The 23,669-nt window shown below is 30.5% G+C and overlaps 1 protein-coding gene across 5 annotated transcripts; it reads left to right on the forward strand.

Annotated features, from left to right (window-relative positions):
• The first annotated feature begins 3,604 nt into the window (after positions 1 to 3,604).
• Positions 3,605 to 23,364, forward strand: LOC132720500 (uncharacterized). Of its 5 annotated transcripts, none has more exons than XM_060704654.1 (6): positions 3,605 to 3,839; positions 19,173 to 19,281; positions 19,778 to 19,893; positions 20,305 to 20,390; positions 21,470 to 21,625; positions 22,920 to 23,364. In XM_060704654.1, exons 1-6 carry the CDS (start codon positions 3,745 to 3,747, stop codon positions 23,039 to 23,041), a joined length of 684 nt encoding a protein of 227 aa, XP_060560637.1. In that variant the 5' UTR covers positions 3,605 to 3,744; the 3' UTR covers positions 23,042 to 23,364. The 5 variants fall into 5 exon arrangements, with proteins under 5 accessions (XP_060560637.1, XP_060560638.1, XP_060560636.1 ...); XM_060704655.1 differs by lacking the exon at positions 3,605 to 3,839 and adding an exon at positions 6,690 to 7,020; XM_060704653.1 differs by lacking the exon at positions 3,605 to 3,839 and adding an exon at positions 11,398 to 11,595.
• Positions 23,365 to 23,669: the final 305 nt, after the last annotated feature.

Genomic DNA, 23,669 nt, shown 5'->3' on the forward strand with positions numbered 1-23,669 from the left:
CGTGTGGTTGCATATTAACGCACTATCTTTCAACATTGTACAAATTAAATCAGTATTATAAGATGTATATACGGAATATTATGTTGCAGTAGCTTTCTGAGGCTTTGTATTTTTCTACGAGCAGCGGTGGAAAATTGATATCTCGCGAGACCGAAGGTCGAGCGAGATATCAATTTTCCAACGTTGCGAGTAGAAAAATACACAGTCTCAGAAAGCTACTTTAACATAATTTTCCTTTTATTATATACCTTTTCGTTTTATTCAGAAAATGAAATGCAGTTGTCAAGAAATAAATTCATGACTGACGGATGAATACGTAATTCTTGCAAACCGGCCACGCCTTTAATAATTTTGGTTCCCGTTTCAAAATGCAACGTTATACAAAGCTAAGATCGGAACCAACGTCAAAAATAGTCTGGCACTTCCATATATGGTACCGTATTTGTCACTAACATAATACGGTTATTTCTATCCGTTGAAGCGTATTTGCGCTTCAATATTTGCGTGTATTTTAGGGGGAAAATGTATAGGTATATAATAAATGTGTATATAGATGGATAAAAATATCCATTAAAGCTACGGCTATGGTTGGTGACCGAAAATAATTAAAAACACGTTCAGGGGAGTAGGATGTTGACCCCTTATTTGGTTTTCATTATTTTTGGTTTCAATTATAATTATCTTCAATCGTTAAAAGATGAAGAGAATTTTGTGCACCATTTTAAATTTTCATTCTTTGCTTTTGCAAAAAAATATCCACTTGTCCGGGAATCACCTTAAATAGACTTTTGGTTTATATTAATCAAATTTAGCTAATAAATAAAATACATCTTAAACGTATTCAAAAATATCTTTCTTTTCATTTACATCGTTGCTAAAATATACGCGGGTTATTATAAACTCACATGATATCACAGTTGGGATTTTTTCTTGACCTATATTAAAGTTAATATTCAAAATATTAAACTATTTTATAGATAGAATAAACACTTTAGTAATATGATATTAACATTGCAAATATTTGCATGGCGTGTTTGTGTATTTTGCATTACGAACGGAAACTTAATATATCTTTGGTTGAAAGAAAAGCGTAACGTCTCTTTCTCACTTTGAATCAGTGTCATGCAAGAAAAAAACCCACAGACACATAAAAAATCTTTGACTAATAAACGGACATTAATAGGTATGTCCTTTGGTAAAAATATACGATTTGAAAACGTCTATGTTATAATATATTACATACAATAATTAACTGTTAAATGTATCGGCATGATTTATAAACTGTTATTTGTTAACATTATGTATTATTCAAGTTCATTAAACACTGATCATATAACAACTAAACCTAGTGTGTTTTTTAACTAAACACAAATAAACAAAGAGCAATGATGATTATTCATGTTACTATTATATAAATAGCAAGTGGCTCTCTGGATGATAAGTGCATATTGTCAATCCTTGTTCATTGTGATAATATGTAAGCCTCCAGATGAGCAAAATATTTTTTTAAAAATCATTCTTTAGAAAAAATGTATCAAGAAAATGTATTAAGAAAATTAAAAGATTCAATATTTAATATACTATTTACATGTTCTAGTGCGATTAATGACTGATTTAACAGTATCAATCACTATAATTCTACTGTGTTACTAATGCAGTAAGATGTATTTATGTATATTTTGATCACATTTTGGTACTTTACGTGGATTGTAAGTGCCGTTTGCAATGTTTAAATTACTTTCTTTGTTCACTTCACAATATTTTACTTTAAATTCATTTTCAAAATTTTCATGAAAATAAGCATGAATCTGGAGGTATGCTGCATCAAAGGGTTGACAATATCTATTATCACCCCCACAGTCATGTATAATTTATCTTATTTTATCGAAAACTTATAGCTAAAACTCTTTTAACTGACATAATCACACCTGATGCCTATAACGTACTATCTGATGAGCAAAAACTTAACGTCATTATTAATGACCACGCTAGAAAATGTTCAAAATTTATTCTACAAGCATACCTCCGCAGAAGAGGTATTCTTTATTCTTGAGACATTTTTAAATGTATTGGTAAATCATTATCATGTTGCCAGCTGCCACTCATAACTTACTGATTGAACTGTATACATTAATCCCCTAATTTGTTGTTGCAAAAAGTAGTGTACATTATTCCACTTTTCTTTCTCGTTATATATATGTATCAATTAACCAATATGTCTTATATATTTTGAATTAATGTTAAAGTCACTTATAGGCCCACTGGGCCGGGTACCTATAAATTGTATGTATAAATTGTTGAAAATAACTTGTAAATGTACAATGTGACTATAATAAACCAATTTCTTATCTTATCTTATCTTATAGCTATAATATATTTATACCGTCAAAATAAACATACAAGCCACACAAACATTCAGTTTTTGTTTATTGTGGCTAGATGGCTTCATCAGTGAATACATAATAAAATTAATTTTTATGTACAGTAAAACGAATTACTTGCAAGAAACATTTTTGTGACTGTCTTTTCGTAGAAATGAAATAGTCAGTTGAGGGGAGTTAACTCTTGCGATACTGAATACGGAGTTATGTAGGAGTTATGTGTCTCACGATCAAAACGTATTATTAGGTCTTTGAAGATATTTTGAGATGTATAATAAACTTAATGTGTTTCTAGCTCAGTGTACAAATATACCGATCAATGAAGGAGGTTCCTGTTACACCATTCTCTAACAGAACACAAGCTTTCCGCTCAATGTATATAAATAAAGGTGACATGACCTTTGTGGCGTCTTGTTTTTTTTTTAGTAATCTAGCAATATTGGAAGGTAAATCAATCGTAATTATTATAATGACAATCTTTCATTAAGGTATGAATTATTCCCTAATAGTTACTAAAAAACGCTAGAACTGCTTCTAAAGAGGCATAACTCATTCGAGATTGTTTTAGATATATGCTGGAATTATTTCCCTTGTTTGATTCCCCAAAAATGACCTTTCTGTTTTATTCTTTTAGACTTTCTAAATGATACATTTTGAAAATTATCAATGCATGATTTGTGGTTTAAAATATCCGCATTGAAGGCGTAATGTGTTATTTACTGATAAATTTGTTTTGAAATAACTTGCTCAAGTTGAGGTATTTACTGTCTAAAGTTGAGTGGCGTTTATTCTTGAATCAAATCTGTAAGATATATCTTACTGAAGCATTTTGTGGTCGTATAATTATTGTTATAGAAATTCACATAAACATGTATGTTGTAATTACTGTTACCTACGCAGAGAACTTCAATGGATCATGATCATTTTAAAATATCGCAGGGGGTGAAATAACGTGACACGTGATATCCGAAGTAATAAAACAGTGTCACGTACCGACAGTCCGAGACTAAAAGTGAAACATTTGTTAGATCTACTAGAATGTCTGTCATAGATATCTTCTAACAATTCTCACTGCAAATAATCTAGACATACAATAGACCGAGTTAATATATACATGACGAGTCGACAATCTGTAGGTAACATTATAGTTGAATATTTAATTTGTTTAAAACAATGGACAAGTTTAACAGTGTATCAAATTACAGATTATAAAACATATTGAATGATTTAAATACTTATGTGTGCTAGTTTAGATTAGATTTATAAATTCGGTAATCAGATTAAATAAAGTTTCTGTTAATATATATCAACTGTTTCGCAATAACTTTTTTTAATTCACAGGAGGCAAGCGGAATTATTTATTATGGCGTGTCTTTTACCTATTATCGACAGTGGACATCCAGAAATCGTCACGAGCGAGCACGTGTTACAGGCATTACGACCTTTGAGTAAAACAAAGTAAGTGGGTCACTTTTTCCTTTTTCTCTTTTTTTTTTAAAAAAACTTTACACTTTTTTACAGATTGATTCATTTTTAATCTACTGATAAAGTCAAAACAAACAAAATTATCGTAGAATGAAAAATGAATATCTGACAAAACACAAACTGGATATTTGTTTCACAAAAGCGAGTTTCTCGCGCTGCGCGTGTACATGTATCTTATGTTCTAATGTACGTATTTAACGTTCTCTCGTGCACGTTTTTTTGTCTTCAAATTGACACATTCATGTATGTTTCACGTGCCATAAACATATACATGTATATTTTTAAGCCCTCATACACACGTTTTTACTGAGAAATTACTTTTGTAAGAAACGGATTTATACAATAAAATGGATCCTTGATTCAGTATAAACTACGTAAACAATAAGTTATGAGGTTTTAATAGCTTCTCAAAGAAAATAAATACATTGTAAATAAATAAATAAATAAATAAATAAATAATGATATAAGAACACAAGGCTTATACTTATAGCTTATAAACACACCGTTGGCTTCTATTAAATAAAATATTAATTAATATTAAACTATTAAATTAGAATATCTGTAAAGTGTTGATCATTTGAACATTTTTATCAATTCATTCATCAAATTTAAAATAAAATAAAATTTTTAAATAAAAAACCCATTGCATTCTCCATGTACGAGCTTTCGTGCATTATTTCATGTACAGTTTGCAATTTCACGTACGGATATGCTATGTCATGTTTCATGTGGACCCGCGCATTCTGTGCATGATGTAATAAACGGCATGGCCTGTGACAAATTTATTTATTATCATTGGTGCATTTTCATGATTGTACTTGCATATTTTCTTTTCAATTCGTTATAAACTTAACGATAATAACGGGAAACATTGAACTTTTGACATTTGACCTCGTTTGAATGCATATTTTGCATAAAGTAGATTTTGTACAACTATTACAAGTAATAGCATAAATTGCATTTTATATTAAATGTACTCATTGTATATACAATGTACCAGGTGTGAAAATCATAAAGGTTAATGATTATAAAAAGGCAAGAGAAAATTTCATGAATATACTAATTACAATACGTCTAAAGTTTATATATTTCCTGACAAAAAGTTTTGATATCAGGGTTCGAACATTTGTGATAACAAATGATTTACATAACTGATTTATGTCCTAATTATACTGTAAATATGTAAAACAGATTAAGCTTTTGATAGAGTTTATCTTTACAAGTTTATTGGTTCGCACACATGATTAATTCTACACATGTTTTATCGTTTAATTTATGTTATAAGTGTCAAATATTAAGTTTTTACATCACGGGCGTAGAAGTGGTCTACACATTGCGTAATGGAGTCACTACAGAAATCTTCACATTGCCTACTGCAGAAATCTACATTTTGCGTAATGGAGTCACTACAGAAATCTTCACATTGCCTACTGCAGAAATCTACATTTTGCGTAATGGAGTCACTGCAGGAATCTACACATTGCCTACTGCAGAAATCTACATTTTGCGTAATGGAGTCACTGCAGGAATCTACACATTGCCTACTGCAGAAATCTACATTTTGCGTAATGGAGTCACTGCAGGAATCTACACATTGCGTAATGGAGACACTGTAGGAATCTACACATTGCGTAATGGAGTCACTGTAGGAATCTACACATTGCGTAATGGAATCACTTTAGGAATCTACACATTGCGTAATGGAATCACTTTAGGATTCTACACATTGCGTAATGGAATCACTTTAGGAATCTACACATTGCGGAATGGAGTCAATGCAGGAATCTACACATTGCGTAATGGAGTCACTGTAGGAATCTACACATTGCGTAATGGAATCACTGTAGGAATCTACACATTGCGTAATGGAGTCACTGCAGGAATCTACACATTGCGTAATGGAGTCACTGTAGGAATCTACACATTGCGTAATGGAGTCACTGTAGGAATCTACACATTGCGTAATGGAGTCATTGCAGAAATATACACATTGCGTAATGGAGTCATTGCAGTAATCTACACATTGCGTAATGGAGTCATTGCAGTAATCTACACTTTGCGTAATGGAGTCACTGTAGAAATCTACATATTGCGTAATGGAGTCACTGTAGGTTTCTACACATTGCGTAATGGAGTCATTGTAGAAATCTACACATTGCGTAATGGAGTCATTGCAGAAATGTACAGTTCGCGTAATGGAGTCACTGCAGAAATCTTCACATTGCCTACTGCAGAAATCTACATTTTGCGTAATGGAGTCACTTTAGGAATCTACACGTTGCGTAATGGAGTAACCACCCCTCCACGGAGACCCCTTATCACGAATTAAAGCACTACATTTTTTAGTGAAACCTTTTCGTACTAAAACATCATGTTATAATCTCAGCTGATACAAGTTATACCCTTTATTATCATTGCATAAAAATTATAATGATAATTTAATCAGTGCTGAATGTAGGTCACGGGATGAGGGGAGGGGAGTCTAAAAGCTAGCGTTATTCCATGGCTATTAATTAGATCTCAAGAAGAAAATAGGACCACTTACAAGAATCATTTCAATTATAGCAAATATACTGTCCGGTAATCATTTTTAAACATACTTTATATGAAATACTAATAATCTTTTAAGAATGATTTTATATTTTCATAATTGCTTATTTCAAAGCACTTAGTCAGAATATTTAGATAAAATTGTGCACTGTATATTATCTTTCCTGCTACGCTGTTGTATTTTATAAAACCGCAAACGATTCGATTGATTTTTTTCTTATCATTGTTAAACATATTCTATTTAAGGGCATTGAAACGATTCCTGTAGAAGGCCATGTCATAAACATTCAATTTATTTTATACAGTATAATAGAAATACGGGTTTGCAATTTATAACACTTTGTATGTATAAATTAAACTGCTAAGACGGTTCACGAATTAAACTGTATTGTAAAGTGAAGATACAAACTTGGTTATAGTTATCAGTTAAATTTAAAATTACTTTATAAAAAGGATAGTTTCTCTTTAAAATGTAAATTTTGGATTTTGAATTATCTACATTATACACCATACAAGAACTGTTACCGGAAGTAATGGCGGCTGCACCGAGGACAATAACACCGGCATATCTGTGGGAGGATTTGGAATTACCTAAACGACCATGGTAGGTTTTTGTTTGACCCGGTGATAGGTCATAAGGTTTTTCATGTAGCTCTATGCTGAACATGTTGAAAAATGAAAGAAAGTTTTGGTTTTACTTAAGAAAAAAGATACTTTTTATGATTTGTTATCAGATGTCAATTGTAACATGAGTTAAGATATCTGTTAAAATTCCATTCAGTTACAGAATACATATTTAGATTTATCACATAAACCGCGGCGCAGGAGTGTAATAAAGCCATGTAATAAAAACGATATTACACTAGTGTAATAACACTTTGAAATGACGTCATTTGCGCTATATAGAAACATAGCGTTAAAGCGCGCTAATGTTAGCGTTACACTGTAGGCGCGTCATTAAAAAATTACTCATTTTAACAGTTTACTGGTCATATTTTATATATGTGATAAATAGAATATTATATTCGTGTAGATTCAATACTAAATTTATTGAACTCGTTGAATAAAACAATATTATGCTCGCCAGAGGCTCGCATAATATGATTTTATTCAACTCGTTCAATAAATTCAGTATTAAACTACACTCATTTAATATCCTCTATTTATCACACACCCGTGCCGATTTTGTGACTCCGTAAATATGGTATTGCACGGCCGTACATATATTTTGACGTGACGTCATTAGCGTTATACAAACATAGTGTAAAGACGCGCTAATGTTAGAGTTATACTATAGGCGCGTCAATGAAAAATGACTCTTATTTCACTTTAAACGGTTTTTATTTTTGGTATGTAATAAATAGAATATTAAATTCGTGTAAGTTCATTACTGAATTTATTGCACTCGTTGAACAAAATAATATTATGCTCGCCAGAGGCTCGCATAATATAATTTTATTCAACTCGTGCAATAAATTCAGTATTAAAAAACTTACACTCATTCAATATCCTCTATATGCCGTCAGTTATTTTGCTTCCAAGTTATTAATTGTACAAAATGTGTTAACGTCATGACGTTAAAATACATCACAGACGTCAATGTTGTTATGTGACGTTGTCTCACGGAATATTATAACTATGTATGGTGAAGTCAGCTTTGTTTTGATGGGTGATTTTAATGCTAAAACAGGTACACTTAAAGATTATATTGAATTTGATAAATACATATTGGATACAAACTTTGATGGTATTACTAGACAACAGCTGTCTATTGTTAACCTGTTAAATAATGGTATTACATTGGATAGATCTTCCAAAGATAGTAGTAATGTAAACAATTTTGGTAACCGTTTGATTGACTTATGCAAGTCCATAAATTTGTTGATAGCTAATGGTAGATGTGGTAGTGACCTTCATGTTGGTCGAACTACTTGTAAAAATACAAGTTTAGTTGATTATGTTTTACTTTCACCATGTGTTTTTCCAAATATTGTTGATTTTGAAATTTGCGATTTTGACCCCATTTTATCGGATATTCATAATAACATTTCTTTTTGTATTAAGTTTGATTCTATTTTATGTTTAACACAAAATAGTTCATGTGTCACTGATATTCATGACAGTGGTGCTACTGTTAAAAAGCCCATATGGGATAAAGCTGTGAATGATGTGTTTAAAAATAGTTTTGATTTAGACAGTGTTTCTGTATTACAAGTAGAACTCTCAGAATTGTTGACAAGTAAAACTTATTGTGATAATACTATTAATAACTTTACTGAGAAAGTTTCTCAACTATTTTATAATGCTGCTGATAGCTGTCACTTGATTATTGATGTGAAAAATACTGTACAAAAAAGTACTAAAAGACGTAAGAAATCACGTCAGAAAGAGTGGTTTGATGATGATTGTAAAGTAGCAAGAAGAACATACTTGTCAGATAAGAATTATTATAGAAGAAATAAGACTGATACTAACTTCCAATCAATGGTGTCTAGTGGAAAATCTTATAAAAAGATGATAAACAAGAAAATTAAGTCTTATCAAGATAATATTAATAAAAGGATACTTGGGTTAAAGTCGTCAGACCCAAAAGCTTTTTGGAATTTGTTAAATAGATACTGCACGGACAGCAGGGATACTGTGAATAATATTTCGAAAGAAGTCTTTCTTGAACATTTTGTTAAATTAAATGAATCTGATCTAGATATTGACAATTTAGATGATTTAGATCTTGAGAATATAAGTTGTAATAATAGCTTCCTAAATGCAGAAATAACTATTGAGGAAATTAAAAAAGTTGTAAAAAAATTAAAAAATAATAAAAGTCCTTCTGTGTTTGATAATATATTAAATGAATATCTAAAAAATGTAAATAATGAATCTGTTTTAAATGTTATTTGTTTATTGTTTAATGTTATTTTGGATTCAGGTATTTTTCCTGATATTTGGAGTCAGGGTATTATTAATCCTATATATAAAAATAAGGGTGACAAATCTGACCCCAACAATTATAGAGGGATTACCATTTTAAGTTGTTTTGGCAAATTATTTACCAACATACTAAATAAGAGACTGAATGAGTATTTGGAATGCCACAATTTACTTAACGAAGAACAAGCTGGGTTCAGGTCACAATATGGTACTACTGATCATATGTTTTCCTTAAAGATGTTAATTGATTATTATTTAAGTTGTAATAAAAAGCTTTACTGTGCATTTGTTGACTATAGGAAGGCATTTGATTCTGTTAATCGACTTCATTTATGGCACAAACTTTTGTCACATAATATTGATGGTAAGTGTCTTGGTATAATCCACAATATGTACAGTAAGGCTAAATCTTGTGTTAAAGTAAACTGTGAGTTGACTAGTTTCTTTAGTAGTTATACCGGTGTACGTCAAGGTGAAAATCTTTCACCAATTTTGTTTTCTATCTTTTTGAACGATTTGTCAGAATTTGTATCTAATAAATATACAGGACTTGTAAATATCTCTAACGCAACTCGGGAATGTCTTAGTGACGATGTCATTGATGTTTATGTTAAATTGTTTCTTCTGTTATATGCTGATGATACAGTGCTTTTAGCAGAAAGCAAAACTGATTTGCAAGATGCCTTAAATGCTATGAGTGAGTACTGTAATATGTGGAATCTTGTTGTAAATGAAGCTAAGACTAAAGTAGTGGTTTTTAGTAAGTCAAAACCTAAGGATGACTTTGATTTCATGTACAATGGTAAAAAGCTTGATTTGGTAGATAACTTTACTTACCTTGGAGTACTTTTTAATTATAATGGTAAATTTTTGAAATCAAAGAAAATTCTTGTTGATAATGCTAGAAGAGCAATGTTTTCTGTGATCCAAAAGTCACGTAAATTGTGTTTACCAATTTCTTTGCAACTACATTTATTTAACTCTATGGTTGTACCTATTCTTCTTTATGGAAGTGAAGTTTGGAGATTCGAACAAGTTCAAATTCTAGAGAAATTTCAGTTGTATTTTTGTAAATTTATTTTGAATTTAAAAGCTTCTACACCTAATTGTATGGTTTATGGTGAGTTAGGCATATTCCCATTAGCCTTACAAGTGAAAGCAAGAGTTTTGTGTTTCTGGAGTAAAATTATAAATGCTAAGGAAAATAAGATATGTAAACTTCTTTATAAAACAATGTTGTCTTTGTCCTCTAGGAATATTGTTAATTCTAAATGGATAAATTTTGTGAAAGAAACACTTAGTAATCTTGGCATGTCAGAATATTTTCATTTACAGAAGGTAGATAATATTAATCACTTTAAAAATGTTGTGAAGCTTAGACTACAAGATCAATTTTTACAAGATTGGCATAGTACTATTGACACATCCTCTAAGTGTTTAGTGTATCGTACATATAAAAATACTCATTGTTTTGAAAAATATCTAGATGTACTTCCTTTTGACATAGGCAAATATTTATGTAAATTTAGAACAATGAATCACCTATTACCAATCGAAAAAGGCAGACACTTGGCAATTGATCATAATAATAGGGTCTGTTCCTTATGTCCGTATCAACCTATTGGTGATGAATTTCACTACTTATTTGAATGTTCGTACTTTAATGACATAAGACGTAAATCTCTTCATCCCAGGTTTTACACTCATCCCAATATTTTTAAACTTGACACATTGATGAATAGTTGTGATAAAAATATTCTTCTAAAATTATCTTTATTTTGTAAAAACATTATGTTAAAATTTAGATAAGTAATACTTCTCATTCTCCGTTCTCATTTGTTACAATATAAAATACATGTCGTATTGAATTCAGAACTTGAAATGAACAATATGATCTCCTTTTTGTTTATTAAGCTAGTCATATTTGTATTTTTATATTGTGATACTAGTGATTTTTGACTGTTATTTTTCTGTTTGTTTGTTGTTATAACCAGTTGCATATTATATGCCTTGGTTTAATAAAAACTGAAACTGAAACTGGAAATAACGTCACAAACTGGATGACGTTAAATACACTCGAGTGGACACACACAATAGCAACAAACGATAACTTAAGATATCCAAATGATAACTTAAGATATCCAAATATGAATATAAACGCAAATGCAGAACGGGAAACGATAGTTCCACACATATCTAACCGGCCACATGGGGGTCACGTGCTGCAGAAGGAGATAAATAAACGGAAGTAGGTATCATAAAAGACAAATAGAACGAAAATACAGTATTTCGAGAGTAGATATAATCTTAAGGCTAACTGGATTAAGCAAATAATCCTGGGATTATTTCACGTTGTAAGAAAAGTTTACTCTACAAACCTTCATGTCGGAGTACATACATTTGATCATTTATTTATTTACTTATTTATTATGATACTTTTCGTTGCAAAGTTAGTCGAATAAAAGTAACAATCGGTTTGCAAGTCCAAAAAGCGTTATTAACGCTTTATCAAATCACGGATTTATATTTGTAATATGAATCCGTGATCAAATATAGACAATTTTGCTTAAAATCAACACTTCAAGTTACCTTGTTAATAAAAAAAGTTTAAGGCTATGGAAATCGATTCTATTTCAAAACGGAAATTTAAACAGTTTTAACAACTTTGATCAAGCAGTTTGATTTATTAAAAACTCTTGTGTTTTAGCTTTTTTACTTCTTTAGAAAAGACAAACATGAATTTTATTATGTTTAAAAATGGTGTATGAAAATATTACATGTATATGATTGTAACCTGAAGAAAGTAGCGATAAAAGTAATACAATTTGTCATAAATTAGCGAAATGTTAACAAAGTAGTATTTTGACCAAACAAATACTTATTCAAAAAGCAAAAAGCAACATATGAAAAAGATGTTTCAGTTAATTTGCCAATGAGTAACTTTTTGATACTATAATAAAAGTACACCAAAATTAAAAAAAACGAATTTTTTAGAAATAAAATAAAATTAAAAGCATTCCAGGTGCATAATAGGCCTTTAATCGGTCTATATACTGTCGTGTCTTGAAATAATGATTGATTCTGTATCGATAAGAGATAAAAGCCCAACAGTTTAGTGTGACTCGATTTAACTTTAAATCTTGGATTACTGGCTATATCAAATACTGGCAAATGGAAATACATTAATTCAGTATTATCAATTATAGAATAACAGTCAACTTACTTACTCTTTTGTGCACGATTTTGTGTTAGATTACGAGGACAGCTTTAAAAAATGTAACAAGTAAATCTATTATATACTTATAAACAAAATATTGAGAAGTATTGATGAAATAAAATGTATATTTTCATTTTCCATATAATTTTCACTGTAAAGATATATTTACCACTGCAGTGAAACATATTTTCCGTATTTTCACTAGTGTCTACTTCCCTCTAAATTCAGTCAATACACAAAATTAAAAGGGAATTCATTCAAATAAAAAGTTAAAGTTAAAAAAAAAGTGTATCTATAAAGATATATAAGTAAGAGGTCTCATTTACATAACCACATAAAATTGTATTTTTGATAGGAAAACATAAGTTTTACCGAAAGATTGGTGTACATGTAAAACGTTATAAATAAATGAATATATTTGAAGATTTAGAAAGTACATATTTTCATTTATTTAGATTTATGAATAAATCTAAGCATTTGGTTATGTAACCAAAGAGAAAAAAAAATCCATGAAAATAGTAAAAAAACAAATCAATAGAACTTAGGAAAATACATAATAACGACTGATATAAAGAAATCATTAATAATTTAAACCCCCACGTCAAAATATTTCAATACTTAAACCTATCAAATTAATCCAAAAGGTTTTTATTTTCTAGTAGTTTAATCGCCCCATTTAAGTCTTTTGTTCACATTCTATTCTGTTTTCTAAATTGAAAGTTGATAGTAATATATATTTACAAATGGATGAGTGTTATTCAAGGTATGGCATTTTTGTAATTCATATAATTTATGTCAGTCATTCATAAAGTTAAAATAGTAAGTAAAATATTTGAGAAGAGCTCTTGTAAGGAGATATTTATCTATATGACTTATAGAGGTCACTGTTACAAGTTACTAGTATTCGTTACAGTCACGTGGACGTATTTTACTGCTTAAACGTTTAGAAAATTCAATAAATTTCTCATTTAATATTCAAGAACAAAAGTATGAAAATCACATTGTTTGAATCAATGTAATATTTCAACACGTTATATTAAAGAACTCCACTTACGGACATCGAACAGTCTAAAAGCATAAAATCGGAAATTCTTACAAAGGTCAACTGAGGCCTATAAACAGAAAAATGATAAAAAAATGATAAGAAATACAGAATTAAATCTGTTCTAGTTATTTTTTTTGCGATTCTTAGCCTGAATTTGAATTAAGTTACTTTTTATTCTAAAAAAAAGAAAGAAAAAAAAACCCCTCGGGTGTTACAACTTAAAGCAACACCTGCGGTCAACACCTGCTGGAGCTACGACATGCATATACTGCAAGCAGTAATTCGAACCCATTTAGTCGACTCTTTATGATATCGCAGGCAATTCTGATGCATAGGCACCCCCTCTACCACAAAGGGAAACGGAGTAAGCTAATGACCTGATATTTTTCACACAAGTCTTCGGTTTTGATCTACATTAAATTGTACACAAATCTCGAAAGCATCCCGTCCTGTTATGTCAAAAACTGGAGCTCTTTTAATGTTACAGCAGAACTCGAGTTATGCGTGCAGCATACAGTAACTAGTTGCCAAAAACGGTATTTTCTATAATTGAACAGAAACAATTTAACTGGAATACTCTCTAATATAGTTTTCAGATTTGTTTGACATTAAATTGTCAGATCAGAATAATAAAGAACTTCATTTAAGATAAATTATTAAGATATATAAGTATAAACATAAACAAATATTTATCAACGTATAAACAGAATTAGTCTCCGACAACTTTTTATCTAGATCTTGCGCCGTAGGAAGTCACAACCTCAGTATTTTTGAGAAAATGTTTCAATATAGCATGCGTATTTGCATAAGTAAATGAATGAATAAATGAATGAATGAATGAATGAATGAATGAATGAATAAATAGATAAAAATAAACAAATAAATAAATAAATAAATGAATGATGAATGAATGAATAAATGAGTAAATAAATAAATAAATTAATAAATGAATGAATGAATGAATGAATGAATGAATGAATGAATAAATAGATAAAAATAAACAAATAAATAAATGAATGATGAATGAATGAATGAGTAAATAAATAAATAAATAAATAAATGAATGAATGAATGAATGAATGAATGAATGAATGAATGAATAAACAAATAATGGACTTTATCTTTTCTTGATACAACCAAAACATGTTCGTCTATGCTTTAGCTTCATCAAGGTTACTTTTTCACATCATTTAATAAAATTATTTTTAGATCAAAAAGCAAAGCATGCTAGTTGCTACATACAAGTAGGGAATGAAAATAAAAATGTCACAGTGCTCGTTGCACCTGAAATACTTTACTCTTACATGTATATGTCGCATGTCTGCCACCCAAAGTAAATTTATTTTAACAATAATCTGTGTTAAACAAACAATTTATACAGTGGGATAGACGAATATTTGTTTAACATGTGATATAGGGCCTCTTCAAACATCTTCACCGTGAAAATTTCGATTAAACAAATAAAAAATTGATCACTTCTATAGTAAATCAGTCGGACGTGGTCGGTGTAGATTATCTATAAATCCTTAAGATTAACACAGTTGTACTTACCAATGTTTTTAAAGATTAGTTTCTAATCACTAGTATTGATTTTGTTCCTTTTAAATATCGATTTTACAATGTCTGTTTTATTTGTTTTCCTCTCGATATTTTTTTCTTATTTATGTGATAGTTTTGTATAAGATTTGTAATTGAATGGTTTTGAAGTGGTGTACGCGACTATTACCAAGTTCTTTAACAGTTTAATGTTTTATAACTTGAATAAAACTGCCTATAAAACTGATTGATTGGTTTTGACGTTGACAGTTTATTTGTAATCATTAATATGAATTTCGTGTCTTTGAAGAAACAAAAAGAAGAAAGATTTTATAGAGTGTATTGAATTCTTTGCTTTTCTTTTCTTTTTATATAGTTTTGCATGCGCTTACTTTGTTTATTTTTCATTTCGTATATATTTTGACTAAAAGAGTTTAATGGAATATTAACTGAATGAACTGGAGTCAAGGTTCTAAAATTAAATGAAAATTTAAAATGGAATTCTTTCATATTTATTTGCCATAGATGAAATCGAATTGTTAAGTATCCTAAAAATACTGCCATGTTAACGCATGCTGAAAATGCAAATGGCGTTTATCTAGACAAGGGAGACTAGTCATTGTGGCCCACGTGCGCGTACTTTATATAATCAGTAAAATGATAGCCTTCTTAAAGACCTTCTTGTATTAAGCCTTTTGTAATTTACAAAATTATATGCAACTAAATAAGTATATTAATAAATAAGACAAGTTTAAAAAGACCATAAATGTTTTAATAAAACATTTTTGAATAGGAACGTCATTTTGTCAGATTGCACCTTTTTATGTGTTGACAGACCGACATGTACGTCTTGGTTTAAAATTCTTTGTATCAGCGTTCAATATATCGAATAATTCACAGTATGTAATATTGATTGTACAATTATTCAGTTAACAATCCGATCTCTCTAAAAAAACAAAAGATCTAATATGCATAATGAACATCGAGTACATGTTAACAATTCATCAAATATTTACAGTGTTTCAATACATTGTGATACTATAAAACGTTTTGTTCTTGTTTAATGTCAGTGGTAGACAGACTGTATTGTTATCTGTGTGGTAGCTTTAGTTTAAAATGATAAAAACGTTTAAGGTGGATCAACATATAATTTCAGGTTTAAAGTTGTAAAATCTATTTCATAATTTCAAATTATAACAATCTTTTGCCAATGTCAGATAAAAAATTATATCAAACTTTTTAAAGCTGTTCACCTCTACGATAATGACTTATTTAAAGAAAATATTTTGCCTGCTTGAGTATTGTATGAAAAATTACAATAAACAATATGTATTCATTTGCTGAAAATGATTGAGTTATTTATTTTCAATATAATTATCGTACCCCATTGGTTATATTGTAATGAAAAGTTTAGACATGATGTGTGGATCTGTACACTTGGTCACGCTGTGTGCCGCTTTAATGGTCTAAGTATGTGCTGCTTTAATGGTCTGTATGTGTGCGTCTTTAATGGCCTGGATGTGTTGCTCTAATGGTCAGGATATGTTCTTCTTTAATTGTCTGGATATTTGCTGTTTAAATGATCTGGATGTGTACTGCTTTAGTTGTCTGGGTGTGATGCTTTAATTGTCTTGGTTTGTACTGCTTTGATTGTCTTAATGTTGACTGCTTTAATGGTCTGGATATGCGCGCGGCTTTAATGATTTGGATGTGTACTGCTTTAATGGTCTCGTTGTGTGCTTCTTTAATGGAATGGGTGTGTGAAGCTTTAATGGCATTGATTTGTGTTGTTTTAATGATCTGGGTATGTGCTGCTTTAATGACCTGGGTGCGTTCTACTTTAATGGTCTGGTTGTGTGCTGCTTAAATGACCTTGGTGTGAAATTCTTTATTGGTCTGGGTGTGAAATGCTCTAATGGTCGCAATACGTGCTGCTTGAATACCTATCAAAACACACACTTTCTGATAATGTAAAACTTTTATGACCATAAAGGGAATATAAATATTGTTTTTGACCTATTAAGATTTCAATCAAAATGTTTAAATTTTAGTACGGACTTCAATGCAAGACATTGGCCTGCTTAAAATCTGCCTGCAATCCTTCCATTCTTTAACGGGTATGTTAATCAACTTAACTTTAACTGATAATTGACTATACAAATGTTATCACAGACTAGTCTGTCTTGAATATAGACGGGCTACCTTAAGGTCACGCGTTGTCTTTTAGTTTATCTATAGTCGCGCCTGGTTACATATGGAGGGTGGATCTAGCTAACCCAAACGTTTTAAATGTACATAAAACAAGCGTTTTTTATACAAAGATGATATGACATGTTATATTTAAATTAAAGTGATTTTTTATGACTTCTGACATGCAAAATGCATTAATTAAGTGAAGGAATAAAAAAAGGTCGGGATCGCAGGATTACAATAAAGGTCACGAGGCAAAAGATATTTTGACTTATCATTAAAAATGGTAAAACTTGTATCACCAAATATTTTAGAGAAACGGGTACGGCTAGGCACTATAGAAATACCGACGAAATCCGACGGATCACCAAAATATACATTTGAACATTTAAAACATCCGAAAGATTCTGTATGGAATTTACCCGATCGGAAAGAATCATTGTGGATTACTGTACCTATTGAAGATGAATTGTTTAAAATTGCTCATTATATGGATAGGAATAAAAGTTATAGGTAAAAAATGAATTAAAACAAAAATAATTTTAAAGAAACGTGTCATACACATTGCAATGTAAAAAATGTTGGAATATTATCTATTTAAGTAAAATATCACTATTCAAAGTCGTTTCAAGAAACGTAATACATGTAATCGCTAAAATGTTTGTTTGTTTATTTTTACATTTTTTTTTGGTGTGTATGAATAACCTGGCCCCGTGTTCACAAAGAAAAGATCAGGATCAAGTGATCCTGATTTTATTTCCATTGTTTTATGTTACTAAAATTTATTGTGTTTTGCTGGAATAAAATAGTAAATATTCAAAATGTAAAAAACTGCTGATTTGCAAAGAAATCAAACTATTTGGAATAAAATTAACAAATAACAAAACAAATACAAAAATATTCGGATCAAAATAAGGATCAATTTTAGGATCAGGATCAATATTTGGATCAACTGTAAAATGTCCGTATCTTGTAAAAATAACAATAAATTTATTCTAAAATTTCATTAATTTGCTACTGCAAGTCCAGTTTTATCAAATTAATTTTAGATATTTAATCTATGAGGATAAAAAATGAAGAATATTAGAGGTTTTCAATTTGATCCTGATCTTGATCCTGATCCTTAAATCTTTGTGAACACGGGGCCTGATTTACAATGTAGAATATATTGTGGACATTAAGAAATGATGCATTTATTATATAAGAGTAAAATAATAGGAATTAGCAAAAGAAGTTATTAATTTCCATCATCAATGCTGAAGCATTTGAAGGGTAAACTAATTCCTCAGACATATATAATATAAAGTGATCAAATTTAGTTTAAAATACCATTAGTCTAGTACTCAATGCACGAACTAATCGTGCCATACACTGGGCGCACGGGTAAATTTATTCACGTGTCACCAGCAGGGTAAGGGTACTTGTATGACTATTACAAGAAAACATTTTATTGAGTTATTTCACTGGTTGTTACAATATTGTTTGTCTTTGTGGTTTTAATGAACATTCTCAGATAACTAATTTCTTCAATAATTTAATACGTTGTTGCTATATCTGTAATAAAAAACGTCTGGATTTGAAAGTAGCAAAGTGCAGCATTACCTACATGTTTTATCATTTTTAAAATGGCAAGGAAAAGCTGTGGCCAATTTGCTTCAAATTATAAATGACTGATTTTAGGTCGACTCATCTTTACAACATCTTTACCACTCGTTTTCCATGTCACCATAGTAAGATATCGTCCAACTCTTCCCCTTTATGCTCATTTTAATACAATGGTAACAGTCTAAAGATTGCATTTTCCAAATATCTAATTCAATTTTCCTTCTAATTTCAGGACAACATACGGAAAGATGAACGAATGGACAAAATCGTCTGGAGGTCGGGACAGTCGTACCGGAATCCCTGTCACACGGTCAGACGGTAATTGGAAACATACACCAAGGGTGTGTTACTATATTATATAGAAATAATCTTCAATATAATAATGACTTGATTTGTAACCATCAATTATTGTCAACATTCAACATTTTATATGAAATTTTGATGAACATACAATATATACATGTATATATATAGTGTAATACATATAAACCCTGAACCACCTGGTTTTGGGGAACATTTCCGTTAAATACGTCAAAGTTAAAAGTCTCAGCTGAAATCTGAGATTTTTCTCAACTCAAAAATAGAGATTTTTCTCAATTTGACTTTCACAATTTATTTTTTAGATTTGAGATTTTGCTCAGATATATTGAGATAAGGTGACTATAATGGTAGTTCACTTAACCATTTATTATAAGGATATATTGAGCTATGTTTCCGACGAACCCGATTTTGGAATCGACGGTTAATATTTTGTCCGACTTCCTATGCAATAACTAGAATTAGATATCAACCCAGGGTTATGCATATATAAATGTTGTCTTTTTTATATTCAAACAGGATACAGACATGCCAGCAAATACACAAAAAGATGACTATAATGTGAGATTCCGAGAATCCTACGCCGATCTTACAAATCAAATAGCTTACAGATTTCCCAACCCAGGACTTCCTAGGTACTATACAAGTTTAGTAACGTTGTTATAAGAAATTGAAATTTCAGACAAGATCCGTAAGGAGTTGTAACTACTGTACATGTATAATTTGATTAACCGACGAGCAAATAAACATGACAATTTTTCACGAGTTTTTCAATCATATCCAAACGTATGAACATTATACTTTCCCAAGACTTACAAAATTGTCTTCTCTTTACTTTTGCCCAGTAAAAATGAGGGCAGTCGCCATAACAGTATTACCAACCTCAGACTTAACAGCTTAGAATAAATAAATAAAAAAAATAAAAAACAATATTTGACAATTTTTTGTATTTAGACTTTTTGTATGGAAATATGTAAAAGTATACCGTCGGATTTCAATGATAAATATTTGTCATTAATAATTTAATTTACATCTAATGATTGTAGATTACGTCAGGGTAGGATCGGTGGTAGCTGGAGACATATTAAAGAAGTTCTAGGTCATGCTGGTAGTCGTGTTTGTTATGTTGATGGTACGTGTTGTTAATGTTGTTGTTTTCCATTGTTGTTGATATTGGCTTTGTTGTTGATATAGAATATAAAACACGCTAACAATGCTGCTTTTTTGAATCTGCCGTTTAAAAGTTATTAAAATGCGATACATATTAAGTACACATGTACTGTAATACTAGAACTCCGCGAGTCGGATATGTCGCCTTGTGAACAATATAGTTTAGGAGAAATGACCAGGACAAAGTATGAAAATTAACAAAGGGCAATAACTCAAAAAATAAGAAATGCAGAGTACTGGTTCTTGTGCACTGCGCTTCTTCTTAATGAGATCTATTATCCTATGAAGTTTCAAGTCCATAGCTTTTATACTTTCAGAGAAATGGCCCGGAAAAAAATAAAATATGAAAATTAACAAAGGGCAATAACTCAAGAAAAGAAATGCAGAGTACCAGTTCTTGTGCAATGCACTTCTTCTTAATAAGATCTATCATCCTATGAAGTTTCAAGTCCATAGCTTTTATACTTTCAGAGAAATGGCCCGGACAAAAAACAAGTATGAAAATAAACAAAGGGCAATAACTAAAAAATTAAAAAATGCAGAGTACCGGTTCTTGTGCACTGCACTTCTTCTTAATGAGATCTATCATCCTTTGAAGTTTCAAGTCCATAGCTTTTATAGTTGAAGAGAAATGGCCCGGACAAAATTAAAGTATGAAATTTAACAAAGGGCAATAACTCAAAAATTAAGAAGTGCAGAGTACCGGTCCTTGTGCACTGCACTTTGGGTTAATGAAACAAGCTTGCATACCAAGTTTGAAGACAATCAGACTTGAAGTGACTGAGTTATGCTCCAGACAAGCTTTAGGGGACGCCGACTACGACGCCCCTATATGTCGCCTTTTCAAGGCGACACAAAAAGTAACAAGTCATTAACGAGGTTAGGATCTAAAAGTTTCACTAAATCTTTCATGTCAATTCGCAGATAAATGTAAATTAGATAACATTTACTGCGTTTGAAGTTGTTCTTTTCATAATTTGAAAACTATTTATATTTCACATCGCTCTTGGGCCTGATAAATCAACTGTTTGTATTAAACAGGTCTTGTTTCCGTATATGACGAAGAACAATTCAACCAGAATTTACACGCTCAATCTCCATATAGACCACATCTCCGCCGACAACTGTATTCCGCTAACAGAGGTTTTGATTTCGAGACTGCAAGACAAGGTCGTGAGGCAGCTCAAGGTGTACAGTGTAAGTTTAGTATACTATGACGAGTATGAGTCTCATTGTGGCCCCGGCCATGTTTCCTGATATGACACTTGTATGTACACGTTAGAAGCGGACTGAAAAACTTTTTTTGAAGGCCCAACTAAGTTAGCCCGTTTATCCACCCCGTGACAGGTTTTAGGGGTTCGTAACAAGTATTAGGGGTTCGTAACAAGTATTAGGGGGTCGGGATCACCCCACTCATATCTAATATTTTATATTTCATATACATGTACATTATACTGAATACAAAAAGATGTTTTAATAACCCGACATAATTTAGTTCAATTATTTCTATATAATCACGCTTACAACAAATAAGGGTTGGGCAATAGTTTAGTGTATATTTATTGATATAAATCTAGTTCAGTCTCGTGCTAAATTTTATAAATTGATTTAGAAGTCTTATATCCCAGTTGATCGGTTTGTATCAAAATGTGTGCATTTGGATTACTTCTGAATGCATTATCGGTGTTTAAGGGATTAATAAGTATTATTTTGGCATTTTCTTGACTTTATTCAGAATATTCATCGTTTTATTTGCTTCTTATTTGGAATTTTACTGTTTTATAACTTTAAAGAAAGAATGAATTAATATAATATTTGAATCAATATATTTGTCCGTGATTGTCATTTACGATTTTCCTCAAGATTTATTCATATCTTGTACAGTTTTCTTTTTTTTTCTGAACATGTCTGTCATTTCCCTAGGTGACAATCGATTTAAGAAAGAAAAAATAGACTATCATTATTACTTATTTAATTTCTCTAGGATTTTATGTCACTAGGTTTAAGTATAGATGATGCATCATTAATGAACAGTCCGCTATCTGTGTAACTTATTTCATTTATATCATTCATTGTTTTATAAATGATCATAGAGAAGAATGTTCCAGTATTAGCGGGCGATCAGCTTTTTCTTTGGGACACAATAACAAAAATTTGTTTAATTGTTGTTTTTTTTGGTATAGGAAACGTGATAATAGGAACTTGATTTCGACAGTATTGTCTTGATTTGTCCTCCTGAACATTTTATAAATGTACAAAAACGGCAAACTGACGTTAACCAGAAATGGAAATAAATAAGCCTCGCAAAGGACTTAATCCATGGCGGATTTTTTCTCTCTCAAAAAGCAAGTTGTGTGTGTTTTTGGTTAAATACAGCTTGGTAAATATATAAACATATTCAGTAAATAAATACAGAACTTCAAATAGTCTCAATTATGTAATAATAATAATAATAATAATAATAATAATAGTACTTATTTGTTTCTTTCAGTACCTGCTGTAGAAGAGTTGCCCATGATGAGTTCCAACGAACGAGCGAGAAAACTTGCTATACAGAACCCAACAAAACACAAGGCAGTTTACTCGTATAATAAAATACCGAGTTTTAACTAGAACTTTTTAACTTTATCTCATCTTATCACTTCTTGTTATGAACTAAATTTTCCTTTTATATTTGAATAAACCGCTTTTGGAAAGGTCCGACAGATTTACAGAATTATTATTGCAGTTTGATTTGGAATTGTTCGCAACCAAGGGAAATAACTCGTCTCGTTTTGGAGAAAAAAAGTACATATTCACTATCTGTATCGCATGTTTTGCTCAAGGTACTTAAAAAGAGTATACAATATATTGTTTAACAGTATTTGCTTACGTCAGTATTATGTTGTAATATTTATATTATATAATTTACCATTAAATTTTCTTACTTTTTAAAAGTGTTTTGTTAATTCACTATATAACAAACAAATATCTGGTTTAGCTCATGTTCCTTTTTCACTAAAGACCAGACCAACCCGGACCAATTCATTTAAGAGAATTATATACCAAAAACATTTTATCTAAACCAAAGTTCAAGAATGTAACACAGTTGACCACATAGACAAAATATATTCAAAAGACACAACAGACAAGAACGTCTATCAAAAGTCAAAGCATAAACTAGGGAAACCATAAACCAACAACGTTATAGTGAAACATTCAGACCAAGAATTTTCAGTGCAACGTTTCGACAAAGAACGTT

Source organism: Ruditapes philippinarum, unplaced genomic scaffold (assembly GCF_026571515.1).
Source record: "Ruditapes philippinarum isolate M1 unplaced genomic scaffold, ASM2657151v2 ctg1873_1_1_1_1, whole genome shotgun sequence".
In the NCBI taxonomy this organism is placed as follows: Eukaryota; Metazoa; Mollusca; class Bivalvia; order Venerida; family Veneridae; genus Ruditapes; species Ruditapes philippinarum.